Below are 15577 nucleotides of genomic sequence, written 5' to 3'. Positions count from 1 at the left end.
TTTAGGAAGCTCATCAGTACAATGGAAATAAATAATATTGTTTGCCTAAAAGCAGGATGTTGGTTGATGGGATTTTATAAAACTCAATATAGCTTGAAGACCTAATATAATTGAAACTTCCCTAAGATGACACAGAGAATGAGTAGTAAAACCTCCTGATCTCTAATTCATTAATTTCTAGTATACCATCCAGCTCTCAATTTTAATTCTATTTATTTGTCGACTGAAATTTGCAAAGGTAGATAGCTCCAAAATCTTCAAATTAATACATATGGAAAGGTTTTGGGCTTCCCTTTCAGGGTCTAAAGTGGGGATAAATCAAGATTATTTCTCCTTTTACCCTCTTGTCAAGAATTGTGCCTCCTACCAACAACACATAACCATATCTGTACAGTGACAGTCCTATGGTATTTCATTTCAGGAACCAATAAAAACACACATGTATTATCCATGAGTTGGCAACTGGCTGTCAGGCAGTCCAGTTGAGGCTGACCTCGTGGCCATACCTGCTGCCTCTTTCTTCTGATCTGCAGAGCTCCTTTGAGTCTGACTGTTGTGTCCTTATTTATTCCCCAGGCAGCAAATGCTGAGTTTTCCTCACCTTCTGCAGACAGTGCTGCACATCATCCAGGTGGTCATCAGCTACTTTCTCATGCTTATCTTCATGACCTACAACGGGTACCTCTGCATTGCAGTAGCAGCAGGGGCTGGAACAGGATACTTTCTCTTCAGTTGGAAGAAGGCAGTGGTAGTGGACATCACAGAGCATTGCCATTAATGTCAGTCTGTGGCGTGGCCTTATTGATTGAAGTGGGAAGCAGTTCAGGACTGGAAGACGTAATTCCTGCTCCAATCATCCCTCCGTGTTCTTGTCTCTTTACACACACACATACACACACCCACACACCTGCTGAATAGAGGTCTAGTTTACAGTTTCTTCTCCAAGGAAAATCATTTTTTTCTAATAAGCTGAGATTCCCATTACCCTTGAAGAGAAACTACCCATGAGATGTCTTTTCCTTCATCATCCTAAATTTTTGTCTAATCTAGGTAGCTTTCTAGTCAATGACTTGATTGCTTCCTTTTTTTTAGTCTTCTGGATTTTTTGTTTTTAACAGATGATATGTGAATTTGGTGTCCCTCCCCAACCCTGAGTCAGTGATGGAAAGAGATTAACTTGAGCCAGTATTGATGGAAGCTGAAGGATATTCTTGCCCACCTAACTCCCAGACTCAAACTTCACATTAAAATTAAGCTTCAGTCTTTAGACTCCAAAACGGGGAAATACATTGTGCCTTTTTTAGCTGCAATGTGTTGCACCAAAATCTTGGTAGTATGCAGAAGAGTGATTTTGAAACTAAATACAGGCCCAGAACCTGTAGAGTGTGTATTCTTGAGTTGCTAACTCATTAGCTTGGGTTCTCACTTAACATTTTGATTAGAATGAGCTTATTAATCAAATAATGACAATCAATTTGAGAAAATAGACTAGACATTTTTAAATAAAACCATTGGCATTTTGCTTTCACTTGATATCTTTGTTTGTCCCAGCTGCACAAAGCAAGAGTTTGATTTTTATTCCTCATTTTGTTTTCATGCACCCACCTCCAAACCAGTGGGGGTTTTTGGTTTTTTGTGGGTTTTTTTTTTTTTTTGGTCTCTTGAAACAGGCAGGCTTTGGGCTCACTTTGTAGCCCAGGATGGTCTCGAACTTGCAGCAATCCTCCGGCCTCACCCTCCCGAGTGCTGAGATTAGGAAAGTGCACCACCACCAAACCTGGCTCAAACCAGTAGTTTTCAAACTTGCGCTTACATTAGGATTATCTGGAGAGCTAGGGATGTAACTTAGCAGCACAGTGCCTGCCTCAAAGTGATGAGTTCGATTCCTGGTACCAAAAAATAAATCATCTGGAGAGATTGTTAAAACACCAGTTATGGGCCCCAAATATAACATATCTAAGTTCCCAGGTGATGCCCTGCTGCTGAACTAGAATACCACATTTTAAGAATCTCTGTTTTACACTAGAAAACTGTGAGGTGGGAAGGCTACCTGTATTGGGCATGAGAATTTGAATTGCTGGTTGATAGGTGGTATGTCTGGGCATACCTCACATCGTAAATGTTGTCAATACTTAATCATTCCACAAATATTTATTCAGCGCCAACTGTGTGTATGTGTACTCACATGTGTGAAGGACTGTAAAGTACTTACATCAGCACATATGAAGTCAGTCCTTTTTTTAAAAGATCTATGATTCCTTGGAAACAGTTTGAAGGCTGAGAGAGACCTTTGCTGTGCAGTAAAAATGAGCCACTCATGGGGCCAGAAGGGCAAACAGAAGTCCACCTTTCTCTTTATAGAGACATAGAGTGTGGTCTGCTGATGCCCAGATTTTCCTCAGTCCCCAACATTCTTGTCTATACTAGGTACATCATCCTCATGCTTCGCGTGACCACCTCTATTATTATTATACTTGGGGGCTTTATTAGGTCACAAGTGGCCAAAACCTCTTTTCTCAATGAAGAATTACATTGGATTTTTATTCTGTTCAGTTGTTAATCTATGCTGTAGTCTTGTTTCCAAACTACCTCTTGAAAGTGATTCTTCTTGTACTGGTCTGTTCATTCTTGCCCTCCGTGGTGCTAGATCTGGTTGTGCCTCAGGGCAGAAGAGAGGAAACACAGTTATCCTGTTGTCCTGTGTTGTGGTTTTGAAATTTTTACTTTCTCTGTGGGTACCAGTTAAAATTGGAGCGCAAAGAATGTGTACTTCCACATCTGTGAACCAAGAGAGGGTTATAAGCCTCCTGGGTGGAGATTAAAATGCAAGAATCAACACTTAGACCTCTGTACTTCTCTCACATTTCATCCCCTTGTAGTGCTAATACTTAGCATGAGCAAAGTGAATCACAGGCATTTAACACCCTTAATGTAGATATAAATAGCCTTCATTAAACAGCTTTGTTCCTTAAAAGTCAAGGAATAATACCATGAGGTGAACATAAGAATCAATGTTTATTGGTGACTTTGGTGCTCTTTAGAAATCTAGGCATGAGCTGCTATAAAATACCTTCAGAGAACAGATATCAGTGGGATAAGAAAAATCTAGGCCAGTTGAGATAAAGTGCTACAAATTTGAAACTCAGAGAGAAATCTCAGTTCCCAGACAACTCTTAAGGCGTTTGGGGTAGAGATAATCTGAAACACACGAATTTTACAGATCCTTAGACAAGATTGCCAAAGGCTGAAGCTAGTGAAGGACAAAACAGTTAAAGCTTAAATTCCCATCTTTCTTGAGCTCATGGATTCTGATGATACAGTGATCTCATTGACTTTCACTTCTGTATCCCTGTTCACTTGGAATTTAATGCCTGAACTCTCTGGCTTTTTTTTTTTTTTTTTTTTTTTTTTTTTTTTGGTATTTTATATCTAAACAGGTTTTTTCTTCCCTTTTTACACCTGCTATAAGAGTGTGTCTCCATTTCTTTGCCATCTTTGCTGACCTCCCTATCTCTCAGTCTTTGCTATGCCATGGATATAACTACCAACCATAAAGGTATTTATAAACCTGGTAGATCCCTTAAGTATGTGTCTGGAAGCAAATGCCCCACTGGAATTTCTATACAGCTCGGTAAAAGGCTACCTAGTACTGATGCCAGCATTATAAATCTGAGGTGCTTCTCTAGTCTGTGATGAAGGAATACTTAACACCCCCATTGGCCACAAGTGGTATCCTGGGTCCACCACAGGATTGAAAATTAGTTTCTTTCAGTACTTCTATGGTAGGATTGTAGAGAATGCCCTTTCAGATTGTATGTACTGGGATTGGGTTCCAGTCACAAAGGAATGAGGCAGGTGGTGCACACTCATGTCCTTTCATTTTGATCCTGCCCTTTTGAGCTGCTTCTACAGAAGATACATTTAAAGATACAAAATCTACATTTCAAATAATGCCTTAATCACTGGGTCTACAATTCATGTTGACTGTTTTAGATTGTAAGCTCCTGAGAGCAGTATTGCTAAATTAGAAATGTTTTAACAGTGTCATGTGCAAAAGAACAAAATAAATATTTTGATTTTGTGATTCTAGTATGTCTTTCCATTCAAGATGGCATCAAAAGCTGGTCTCTTCAGTCAGCATACGTGCTGGCCATTAGCATCAGTTTTAAGATGTCAGGGCCTGTTAGGGTGGCACAATCCCATTGTCATCTCACTCTACTTAAGATAACGATTTAGTATACACCAGAAGATCTACGTTACCTTCTGCATGGGACACAGGCTCTTCACGAAGTTGTGTATGTCCATATACCAAGTATTCCTGAATTTAAAAGCTAGTCATCATAATCCCTTTCCTGTGTTTATACCATCAAGAGGAAGCTCTGAACTGGGCCCAGAAGTTCACTGCAAAACTTGTGATGAGCCCTGCCTCTCCCTGTTACTCCAGTAATGCCAGAATGCTGGTGGTGTTTGCTGTCCTGCTGTCCCCTCCATGTGCATCTTGCCATTGCTAGTTTTGTCCTTAGTATAACGTGAAGAGCAAGGATTTTGGAGTCAGTAGGTTTGACTCTGAACTGTACCACTCCAGCAATGTGACTTTAGGAAATGTTATCTAACCTTAAGCTTTCATTTTCTCACTTGTAAAACGGCAATAATAGTGCTTATTTCAATTAGCAATTTGGGTAAGGCACCCCAGCCATGTGTTTATTATATAATTATATTCTTCCTCCAGTGCTCAGGAAAATAAAAGATAAACACTTCTAGATAAGGTTAGTATCTCTACAAGCTTCTAACCAACTTCCTGAGTTTGGCTAATCCAGAAATGAACAGATAGATTCTAAGAAATAGAGTTGATGCATGTGATTTCAATTGTACCAAGAGATTAACAGCCGCAGTAAGACCTTACCTAACTGATCTGGCAATAGTCTCATTCTGCTAATAAAACAGCATGAAAATTTTTCGAAATCTAAATACAGTAGCCTCTATCTGATATCGCCACTTCCTTAGACTCCGCAAAGGAAGACCAAAAAGGCAGTGCAACAGTGAAGTTCACAAGCATGGGTTCAGAAAGCAATCTGTGTGCAAATCTCAGCTCTACCACTTAACTGCTGAACTTAATTTTTTTTAAAATCAGAATTAAGTATCCTCATAGGAGTTATCTGCATAGAGCATGCTACGTATCTTACAGTCCTAGAGCTTGTTATCAGTAAGAACAGAGAAGATACTGAGAAGGTACATTGTATTCGTGCTTCTGTACCAGTTCTTGTCCTTGAATTTAATGGATGATTCAAGATTATCCTGAGTTGTGCTAAAATGTGTTCATGCTGGAAAAATGACTACACAAATTGAGATAAGGCTGCGTGTGGTGGCACATTCCTGTAATCCCAGCACCTGGGAGGCTGAGACTGGATGATTGCTGCAAGTTTGAGATCAGCCTGGGCTACAAAGTGAGTTCAAGGCCAGCCTGAACTGCATAGTGAAACTGTCTCAAAAAGAAACAAACAAACAAAAAAAAACTTAGGAAGAAAACTAGAAAAACAGTAACATTGTCAGGAGAGTTCCTTAAGTTTCGACTAATTTTCTGTTCTATGTTATACTCAAACCGGTTACAGAGTCATTCAGGAAAACCTATCCAGCACTTACAATTTGCTTAGATTAATACAAATCAATAGGATCTAATGGCCATAAGGACAGAGATCTTTGCTGATTACAATTGGAAGCCACTCAAATACTTGAACAAATGAGTTAAATGACATTGACAAAGACCAACCAGAAATGTTCTGTGCTTAGAGTCTTTTAGCATGACGTTACTTTTATCAATGTTATCTTTCAAGGCCCAGGACTTAGCAGTGCTACTCTGCTTCATTAAAGATGTCTCATATTTTCCAAAAATATATTTATTTTTAAAAACAAAAATCAGATGTTTCACAGAATAAATTTTTCCAGAGACAAACCAGAGTTCAGATTCCAGCTTAGTGTGAAAGGTGAACATCAGTAATTTCATGCAGAATTTATCTTTCTCTGCAGGAAGTAAAAGAATCTGCTTCACTGCATGTACTCAGTTCTCTAAATCTGGTTTGTATTTCTGCCATCATTTTATTCCATTCCAGGACTCTCTCATGCAAGGGAATTCATCTTTAAAACTCAAAACTTCCAAATTGAGATGAGCGATTGTTTGGCTTCGGTTGCGGTTTATAACCAATCCGATCATTAATCATCTGTTCCCGGCTTTTGGGGTCAGTGCCAAGCCCAATGGCTCCTTCTCCATCATTGCCTCCTACAACATCCACATCTTCCTTCTGTTTCTTGCGGGTCTGAAAGTACAAAAGTTTTTTTCAGGATTTAAGGCAATATTCTTTCTTTTTTTTTTGTATTTTTCCTTTTTATCAGTACCGGGAATTGAACCCACGACTGCCTGTTTGCAAGGCAGGCGCTTATGCCACTGAGCTAAATCCCCAGCCCCGGCAATATTCTTTCAATTGCAAATGTTTATTTGGTACCTACTCTGCACTGGGCATGGAGTAAAGGAAACAGTTAGGGTCTAATGAACAATAAACTGAATATCCTAGATTTTGGATATTTAAGTATAAAAGGGATACAGACATACAATGATAAAGATATCTCTGCTCCAAGATATCATAGTGCGGTTGGGAAACAGGCAAATAAACTGTTTAGCAGTGGATGATCAGCGATAGGACAGAGGAAAGCCCACATTGTCAAACACAAGTAAAAAGTTGGAGGTACAGTAGAAGAGGTTTGAATCAAGAAGCTGCCAAAACTTCTAATGTAACTGTCATGGCTTCTACCACAGCTACCATATCCTCTATAATATCCTAGTTTCAGTAGCCTGGCCCACTTCCTTAGCCCCCAGTACTACTTGAACTACAATCACCTAAATCTGTTAACAGCCACCATTGCTTCCCCTTCCACCAGTTGCCACCAAAGTCAAAATTACTTCCACTACCTCCAAAGTTTCCTCCACAGCCTCTCTGTGATCCACTTGGCAACATTTCTTGTTTAAAAAGAGAATCAACAACTGGGATCTCATCTCACTAAAAAGTTTTTGCACTTCAAATGAAATCATCAACAAAGTGAAACAAAAACCCACAGAATGGTACAGACAAAGGACTTACATCTTTTTTTTTTTTTTTTTGTCTTTTTCATTTTTATCGGTACCAGGGATCAAACTCACGATTGCCTGCTTGCAAGGCAGGCGCTTATGCCACTGAGCTAAATCCCCAGCCCCCAGGACTTATATCTAGAACATACAAAGAACTGAAAAACATCAAGCCCCCCAAATTCAAAGACCCTCTCCAAAAATGGGCATCTGAGATGAACACACAGTTCTCAGATGAAGATACACAAATGGCAAATAAATATATGAAGAAATGTTCACCATCACTGGTCATTTAAGAAATGCAAATTAAAACAGCATTGAGATTTCATTTCACTCCAGGAAGAATGGCTGCCATCAAGAAATCAACCGATAACAAATATTGATAAGGCTACGGAGAAAAAGAAACACTGCTCCACTGTTGGTGGGAGTGTAGACTGGTGCAGCCACTGTGGAAATCAGTATGGAGATTCCTCACAAAACTAGGATTGGAAGTTCCATTCAATCCAGCTATTACCCTCCTGGGTATTTTCCAAGAAAAATTGAAAAGGTCATGTTTCAGCAATATATATGCACCCATGTTTAGAGCAGCGTAATTTGCAATAGTTAAATATTGGAAACAACCAGAATGCCCATCAACTGAAGAATAGATGAAGCAGATATTTTTATACAATGGAATGGTATTTTTATACAATGGAATATTACTCGGCTATAAAAAAGCATGGTCTTGAGGCCTTTATAGGTAAATGGAGGCAACTTCAGACTATCCTCGTGAAATAAATCAGACTCACATTTGCAAATATCATATTGTCTGTCTAGTATAAAAATAAAAAGCTGAAAGAGTAGTAAGATCCAAAATGTATAATAGATATTGTGATAATGAAAGGCAAAGACAGTGCTCTAAAGGATTTAACTATGTTTAAGTGTGCAAGATAAATAACCATACTGCTGTTTTTGTTATTTGATCAAATAGAATAGTTTTTACTGTCATTGTTTGATCACTTTTTATGCTTTGATTTTGTGACTTGAACAACTACTTCTAAGATAACTATATATAATTTATCAACTAGTGATTTGTGTTATTTTTTGAAATTCTATATTATTTCTACCCTTGTTTTGCTTTTTTTCCTCTAAATAAAGTCTTTTGTACTTTACACTTATGCCCATCAACAGTGTGATTTCTGAATTTTTTGAGATAGGATCTTCCTATGAGGCCCAGGTTGTCCCTGAACTTGTGCAGTCTCCAGTGCCTCTTCTCCTGCCTCAGCCTCCTGAGTGCTAGGATAATGGGTGTGTATCACAACCCCCATTTCTGCTTCAGCCTTGACATACTTCTCAAAGTAGCCTCTCAAATTATTTTCTGTATCATCTTTAATGCTGCCAACAAAAATCTTCTTCACTGTTAGATGTGTATCTGGCTTACAGAGTCCTCTCTAGAAATAGCTCTTCAGTTCTACTCCATGCCCATCAAGTTTATGTACTCAAGTTCTTGCATCAACACAATCTGTGAGTGTGCCAGCTTTCCCAGTGTTCTCTTATACTATCCTCTGCACTTTCAAAGTTTAGACAAGCAAATAAATCTTCTCAACTGCCCTGGCTCCTTTCAACTGTGGCTCTTTATGGCAGGCTGCAGTCAGGCTAGGGGTGACCAGGCAGTGCTTTACTGCCACTTGGTGATCACACTCATGCTGAGCTACATCTATCTTACATTAGACAGAGAAGAGGAGGCCAGGCTTCATTTTATCTTTGTATAACCATTTGGCTCTTCAATCACAAGTGACTACTCAATTCACAAAGTATATCTCAGCTTATTTTCAAAAGGAGAGACTAACAATGATCCCATAACAACTACGACCTGACTGTAATTACTGGATGATAACAGCTTTCTCTAAAAGTGAGTAAAAGTTTGAGCTGGAGTTCCTTACCAGAGTAGATCAGCTGCTCTAATCACTGGAATGACTGCCATTCTGTACCACTCACAGTGAACTGTGAGCATCTAAAGGACAACATCAAAGTATTACAGTGAGTCAGAGCCAGGTCTGGTGGTTCACAACTACAGTCCCAGTGCTCCGTGAGGTTGCAGCAGGAAGACAGCAAGTTCAAGAGGCCTAACTGGGAAACTTGGTGCAAGTTTTGTTTTAAAAAAATAAATAAAAGGGCTGGGGATGTAACTCAGAGCAGGCACCCTAGCTTCACTCTACAGTATCTTTTTAAAAAATTATTTTTTAAAGCCAAGTATTACAATAAATCCAGTGAAGTACAGGTCATGCTTCCAATGAGAATGGACAGTAATGGGACCTGCACGTACTTATCATGCCTGCTCTTAGGACTGTCAGCCTCAGAATTATACCCTTTCTCAATTCTATCAGTTGTGTAGCTGCCTCCACAGTAAAAGGGCACAATCTCCTCTTCCTCAAAGGCCAGACTTCCTTAAAGATGTTCTATATTTTGATCTGGGTGCGGGTGGTTTGCATTCTGTTCCACTCTTTGAGAAGGTGGATCCACCCTCTTCCTAGTTTGCTGAATGTCTCTTGTAGGTACAGAGTCTATTTCAAAAATGTTGTTGCTTTGCTAGAATCCTCTCTAGTATACCTTTTACTTCTTTTTAAATTTTCTAAAGGCTAGTAATGGAAGTATGTTGGTTTCCCATATCCATACTTTTGTTGTGTTCAGTCATACAAGCACAGTGTCTCCCACGCCATCTTGGCCCACTACCTCCACTGCAGTCACTGCGATAACTGGTCTCTGTGTTTAGCAGAGCAAGCTGACTCTGCAATGTTCAGTCTGCTGGCATTTTTATAAGATGCATTACATCTGAAGCTTCACTATACCTAAAATATATGCTTAGTAAGGTACTATCGATATAAGCTCTTAAAATGTGACTGCTGGGATAAAAATGGGTGGAGAATGTAAGCTTATCAGTCTTAATACAAAGCAAGCTAACCATTTTTTGAATACATGCAAGATATAATGTCCCCTGCCATATACTACAAATATGTATTAGGATAACAAATGAAAATAGATGTGTATTGAGCCCTCCTTTGGGAAGAAATTGCAGAGATCGATAAACTAATCCTTTTTGTTTATTTTTTGAGACAGGGTCTCCCTTGCCTTGAACTCACTATGTAGCTCAGGCTGGCCTCGAACTCACACAAATCTTCCAACCTCAGCCTCTCATGTGCTAGCAGTACACATGTGTACCACCATGCCCAGGAGAGACACCACTTTTGCTTGAAGGAGCTTATGGCCCAGTGGAGGAAAAGAGAAAAAAATAGAAAATTACAATAGACAGTGATAGTACCTATGATGGGGGAAGAGGCTAGGTCTGCAAGATGCTGAGTCAACAGATGAAAATGGCATTCAGGCAACGAGAACACTATGTGCATAGGAACTGAGATTTAATTTGAAGATAATCTGGCAATTAAAGATAAAGCAGAGATGAGCACCCCTGGTCACATTTCTTATGTGCCACGATGAGAATCTTGGACTTTTTCCGAAAGGCTTGGAAGAATTTATGTCTTACAAGCGACATTTAATACAATGTAGCAAGGCCACATTTAAAAGTACATATTGATAGCCCACTGTGATGGTGCACATTTGTAATCCCACTGCTTGGCAGGCTGAGGCAGGAGGACTGCAGCAATTCTGAAACCAACCGGGGTTACATAGTTAGTTCAATCCCAGCGTAGACTACATAGTGAAACCTCCCCTTCAAAAAACAAAAATGTAAATTCTAAAAAATAGTATGAAGCTGGAATGGTGGCATACAACTATAAGCCCAGCACTTGGGAGGCGAAGCAGGATTGCTGTGAGTTTAATGCCAGCTGGGCTACATAGCGAGATTCTGTCTCTAAAAAATAAATAAATAAAGGCAGGAGGATCACTGTGAGTTTGAGGTCAGCCAGGGATACATAGTTCAAGGCCAACCTGAACTACACAGTGAGTCCCTGTCTCAAAACACTAAAAAAAAAGAAAAAATGCTATGAAAAACATGCGATGCTTTGTGAGAACCTAATGAGATCAATGTCACTGGGACAGGAAGGATACACCCAATTAATTGGATGGGTTCAAAACAGCTTCTCAGAGTAGGGAGGCAACACTGAAAGTAGGAATGAAGAAAGAAGATACACTCAAGGCAGAGGAAACTGGTACGTGCAGAAATGATCAATGTCTCATCATATTCAAAAAGAAAAAGCCAGAAGTAGTGGGGCACACCTACAACCCCAGCACTCTGGGCAGCCAAGGCAGGAGCATGAAGCTTGGGCCCTGGCTGGGCCACTTCCCAGACCATGTCTCAAAACTGAAAAATACAAAAGGAGTGTGGATGTAGTTCAATGTGAAGGCCTGGGTCTGAAAAAAACAAACACTGGAAAGAGAAGGAAAACACCACCAGGTACAGAAAGCAAGGTGGAGGTGGCATGAGGTGAACTAGAGAGGGGTTCAAACACATAGAGGCTTGGAAGCCACGGGAAGTAATTCAGATCATAGTCCAAGTACAGAAAGCCACTGAGGAGTTTTAAACGACAAAATAGAATGTTCTCCAAAAAATTTTAAAGAACATTCTAGGTATCCACCTGATGGACAACGAATTGTTAAAAGAAAAATGGTATAGAAAGACCATTTAGTGTGCTACTACAGTTGCACAGGGAGTGATACCTGGGTAGATTCTAGTTGCCCAGAATCACAGGGTTTATAGACAGACTGAACATGGAGGGTGAGAGAAAGGATGGACTCAAAATAACTGTGTTTCAGGTGTGAGCAGCTGAATGGACACTGACACAGAGGACTGATTTGAGGGACAAATCAAGAGTTTTTAGCTAGGCATGGTGACACACCTGTAATCTAGCGTGGGTTCAAAATCAGCCTGAACAACACTGTAAGATCTTGCCTCAAAAAAGATTTTTTTTTTTTGGTGGGGGGCACAACATTGTGACTATTAATTTTTTTAATTTTTAATTTTAAAGACAATAAAACCAAGCAAAATAAAACATAATAATGTCAATCAAAGCAAAACAGTATAAATGATACAGAATTTCAAAACAAGATAATAGGAAATCAGCAGTGGCTACCATGCCTCTTGTTGTCCTCAAAATAGCTGCCCATACCATCAGACTTAGTAAAATCAAACAAATCAGAACAGAATAAAACCAGTAAAAACAAAACAATGAATGCAATATAGGACTTCAAAAAAGATAATAATAAACTCAAAATGTCGGGATTTTTTTTTAACCTGTAAGAATAGGAGACTTTTTTTTAACCTGTAAGAATAGGTGCCCTCCCTCAGTCTATCAGAACAGTAATTTCTAGAACAGTGTTCTAGGAACAGTAATTCCTAGGACAGTGATGATGAACCTTTTAGAACTTTCAATGAAACAAAAAACAACCTACTGAGCCACGCATGCCATAGGTGCACCCGCACTGTTCTAGAACCCATAAATGCTGCCTTTAATAGGCAGTAAAATTTTCTGCAGAAGTAGTTAAATTAAGGATCTTGAGCTGTGGAGATTCTTCTGGATTATCCAAGTAATCCCTAAAACTACTCACACATATAAAAGAGGGATAGGGAAATTTCACACACAGAAGAGAAATAGGTAGCGTGACCAGAAAGAAGACTGCTGTGAGGTGACCACAAGCAAGGAAACTTCAGCAGCTATCAGAAGCTAAAGAGCCAAATCAGGGATTCTCCTTAGATCCTCTAAAAGAAGCACAGCCCCTGACACCTTTATCTCAATCCTGATGATACTAAGATTTGTAGCCTATAGAACTATGAAAAAATTAGTTTCTGTTGTTGTAAGCCACCATCATGCAGTACTTTGCTATGGCAAGAAACTAATACATTAAATATGAGATGCTTGTTAACATCAGAGATTTCCAATAAACTGTTGGTATAAGAGTCTAAAGTCTAAGGTTCAGAACCCTCTAGACTTATCAGGTCCTAATTCCAAGAACCTATAAACATGGGGTTAAATAGGTCCTAAGGGTTTGAAAGTTGTACTTTTACCTCTAGGTCCTTTCGAATGTTCTCGAACTCTTCAATGTCATCAAGTTTCAGCTCCAGGCGTGTTGGTTTTCTTCGCAGCATACTGAGGTCAACACTAACAGTGAGACCCAGTAAACTACTAGCTGTTAAAGGTGGCAGAGAAGAAGAAAAACTATAGGTGGTAAGTTGCAGCTACACATATGAGATCAATTTGTAAGTGTGTACACTAAAGCAGTATTTAAAAATTCATTTATATTCACTCAGACAACTAAAGTCTTTAGGTGCCTGATTATTACATTTTCATTATAGGATATGGAGATCTACAACACCTACGTTTAAAAAAATCTTTCTAAAAGAACTTAAAAACAGCAAAGTGCTTGTGAAACAATTCCAGGCAACAATCACTTTAATTTCACGTTATAGTCATAATCACAAAAATATTCTAGCTAAAACTAAAGGTAGGCAGGTGCAGTGCATGCCTATAATTCCAGCTAGGCAGGAGGATTGCTTGAGCTAGTTCAAGGTCAGCCTGAGCAACAGCAAGATACTGCCTCAAAAAAAAAAAAAAAAGAAAAAGAAAAAGAAATAAAAAAAGAAAAGTAAAAAAGAATCATGCTATTATATCTTAGTTCGGATAGTAACAGGGTGAATGGAAAAATCATTAAATTTAATCTGCTCCACAGGGAACTCATCAGAGATTGTGATCACTCTGGAGCCAAAATGAGTTTTTGCTAACTATCATGAAAATTGTGAACTCACCAATTTACAAGATTATCCTCAGGATCTAACTCAATCCTAAATGAGTTAGTCATTGATTAAACAAACTCTTCCTGTGCTCCAACTACAGAGTTAAAAGGCAGTCTCAATCTGTAGGGAAATAGACAAGTAAAGAGAAAACTGCAACGCAGTGTATTACACTGTGTTACTGATACAAGTAATACAGTGGCACCACACAGATCCCAGTCCAGTCTGGTCTGCACATGGGTGCACAGGGATGTCGGGCAAGGCTTTGTGTGGAAAAATTATCTCCATTTTATAAAGAAGTTGAAATGAGCTGTTCAGTTTAACGATGCTGGCTTCCTATAAAAATTACATATAGGTCAACATGGTGAAGATTAAAGGCTGATGATGTAAATGAAAATTCTATTAAGTAGGTACAGATATAAACGATATAGATATAGATTATCCAGATTAACCAGGGATTATGAAGTCTATAAAAGAAGAAACATTTCCTTCTCCCCTGAGGATTGGGACAAATATACATGACAGCAACACAAAACACTGACACTTGACATTTTAAATTGCTTTGTATTAAATCACATACTATCTTGAAAACAAAGTTCCAAAGAGGGTAAGGCAGCATACTTAGAAAAAAATCGAAAAAGAAAAAGAAAATAAAAAACCAGCAGACAGCCTTTTCTGCCAACTGTGAAAATCTCACCAACTCGCCTCTACAAGGCAGTATAGAATAACAGCTAAACACGCCAGTTCTGCGACGATAGCATTGATTTGAACCCTCTCCGCTACTGATCTTAAGCGATTAGCTCTACCTTAGTTTCTGAGCTAGGGATGATTTAGTCGTAGAATTTTTGCCTTGCATGCATAAGGCGCTAGGTTCGATCCCCTGCACTACAAAAACAAAACGAAGACCTTAGTTTCTCTGTCTTTACTGTGTGGCGTGACTTGAACGCTGTGATGCACTGTAATCTCCTGAAACACAGTTCACACTTAAGCACTCAAAAAATAAATAGGGGAGGGCTGCCTGGAGTATTGGGTTGGGGAGAAGTCTGTTGTCCAGATCAGCAAACAAATATTCTTGGAATCTTCACTCCCACCGGGCCATATTGGGGAGAAAAAAGAAACCACCTGATCTTTATCTTTGACGTCCCAGCAAGCAGCAGTGCACAGTCGTTTGCATGCAGTTTACCTGGTGCCTTCCTATCCATCACCCCATTCTATATCCAATTTAAAGAAAGGATTGAAGACAACGAAGTCAAGCCGAAGCGCCCCCTCGACATCTTTATTTCACTTAGACGCTCTATTTTACTCAGGAGGTCTCTTAGAGTTTAAGCTCTCGCTATGGCCCAAATCCATCTCAAATCCACCCAGCTCGCTGGAACCCCTGGAGGACTTCCAGACCTTAGAGAACAGCTTTCTTCCTACAGCTCCAGGGCAGCACTCTTGGGTCCAGGACAAGGATTCCCATGGCAACACAGCCCTCTTCCCTCGGACAACTGAAAGCTCCGGTAGGCCTGACGACCCTCGGTTTGCTTTTCAGTTCACTTCCCAGCCATGAGAATCGCATACCTACCTCTTTTGAAGCTTCAGTCCCTCCCGGAACCTCGGCCCCCACTACAAATCGATTGCTCGGCCAAATGAACTACATTTCCCAGACTGCCCTGCGACGCTCTTCCCGTAGAACCCGGGTCTTCAGTGTCCTTTCCTAGAAGGCTCTTCGGATCACGCCCCTCGACGAGAACAGAAAC

The 15577-nt window shown here is 39.6% G+C and overlaps 2 protein-coding genes across 4 annotated transcripts in view; one reads left to right on the top strand and one right to left on the bottom strand.

Annotated features, from left to right (window-relative positions):
- Slc31a1 (solute carrier family 31 member 1) overlaps positions 1–4089 on the top strand; it is a 62105-nt gene extending 58016 nt beyond the window's left edge. Inside the window, exon 5 of the mRNA XM_003463793.5 lies at positions 577–4089. Coding sequence (XP_003463841.1) covers positions 577–778 — 202 coding nt within the window. The 3' untranslated portion in view covers positions 779–4089. The remainder of the gene's footprint in view (positions 1–576) is intronic.
- Positions 4090–5878: 1789 nt separating this feature from the next.
- On the bottom strand, positions 5879–15555 carry Cdc26 (cell division cycle 26). Of its 3 annotated transcripts, none has more exons than XM_003463794.5 (3): positions 15403–15555; positions 13113–13234; positions 5879–6311 (listed from the first exon to the last, which is right to left on the bottom strand). In XM_003463794.5, the coding sequence occupies exons 2-3, from the start codon at positions 13191–13193 to the stop codon at positions 6135–6137; spliced, it is 258 nt and encodes an 85-aa protein (XP_003463842.1). In that variant the 5' UTR covers positions 13194–13234; positions 15403–15555; the 3' UTR covers positions 5879–6134. The 3 variants fall into 3 exon arrangements, with proteins under 3 accessions (XP_003463842.1, XP_005001013.1, XP_023418183.1); XM_005000956.4 differs by lacking the exon at positions 15403–15555 and adding an exon at positions 15231–15394; XM_023562415.2 differs by lacking the exon at positions 15403–15555 and adding an exon at positions 13851–13939.
- Positions 15556–15577: the final 22 nt, after the last annotated feature.

Source organism: Cavia porcellus, unplaced genomic scaffold (assembly GCF_034190915.1).
Source record: "Cavia porcellus strain 051 isolate PalLab524CR breed Dunkin Hartley unplaced genomic scaffold, mCavPor4.1 scaffold_1, whole genome shotgun sequence".
Lineage (NCBI taxonomy): Eukaryota > Metazoa > Chordata > Mammalia > Rodentia > Caviidae > Cavia > Cavia porcellus.
This window is presented reverse-complemented; position numbering and strand designations above follow the sequence as displayed.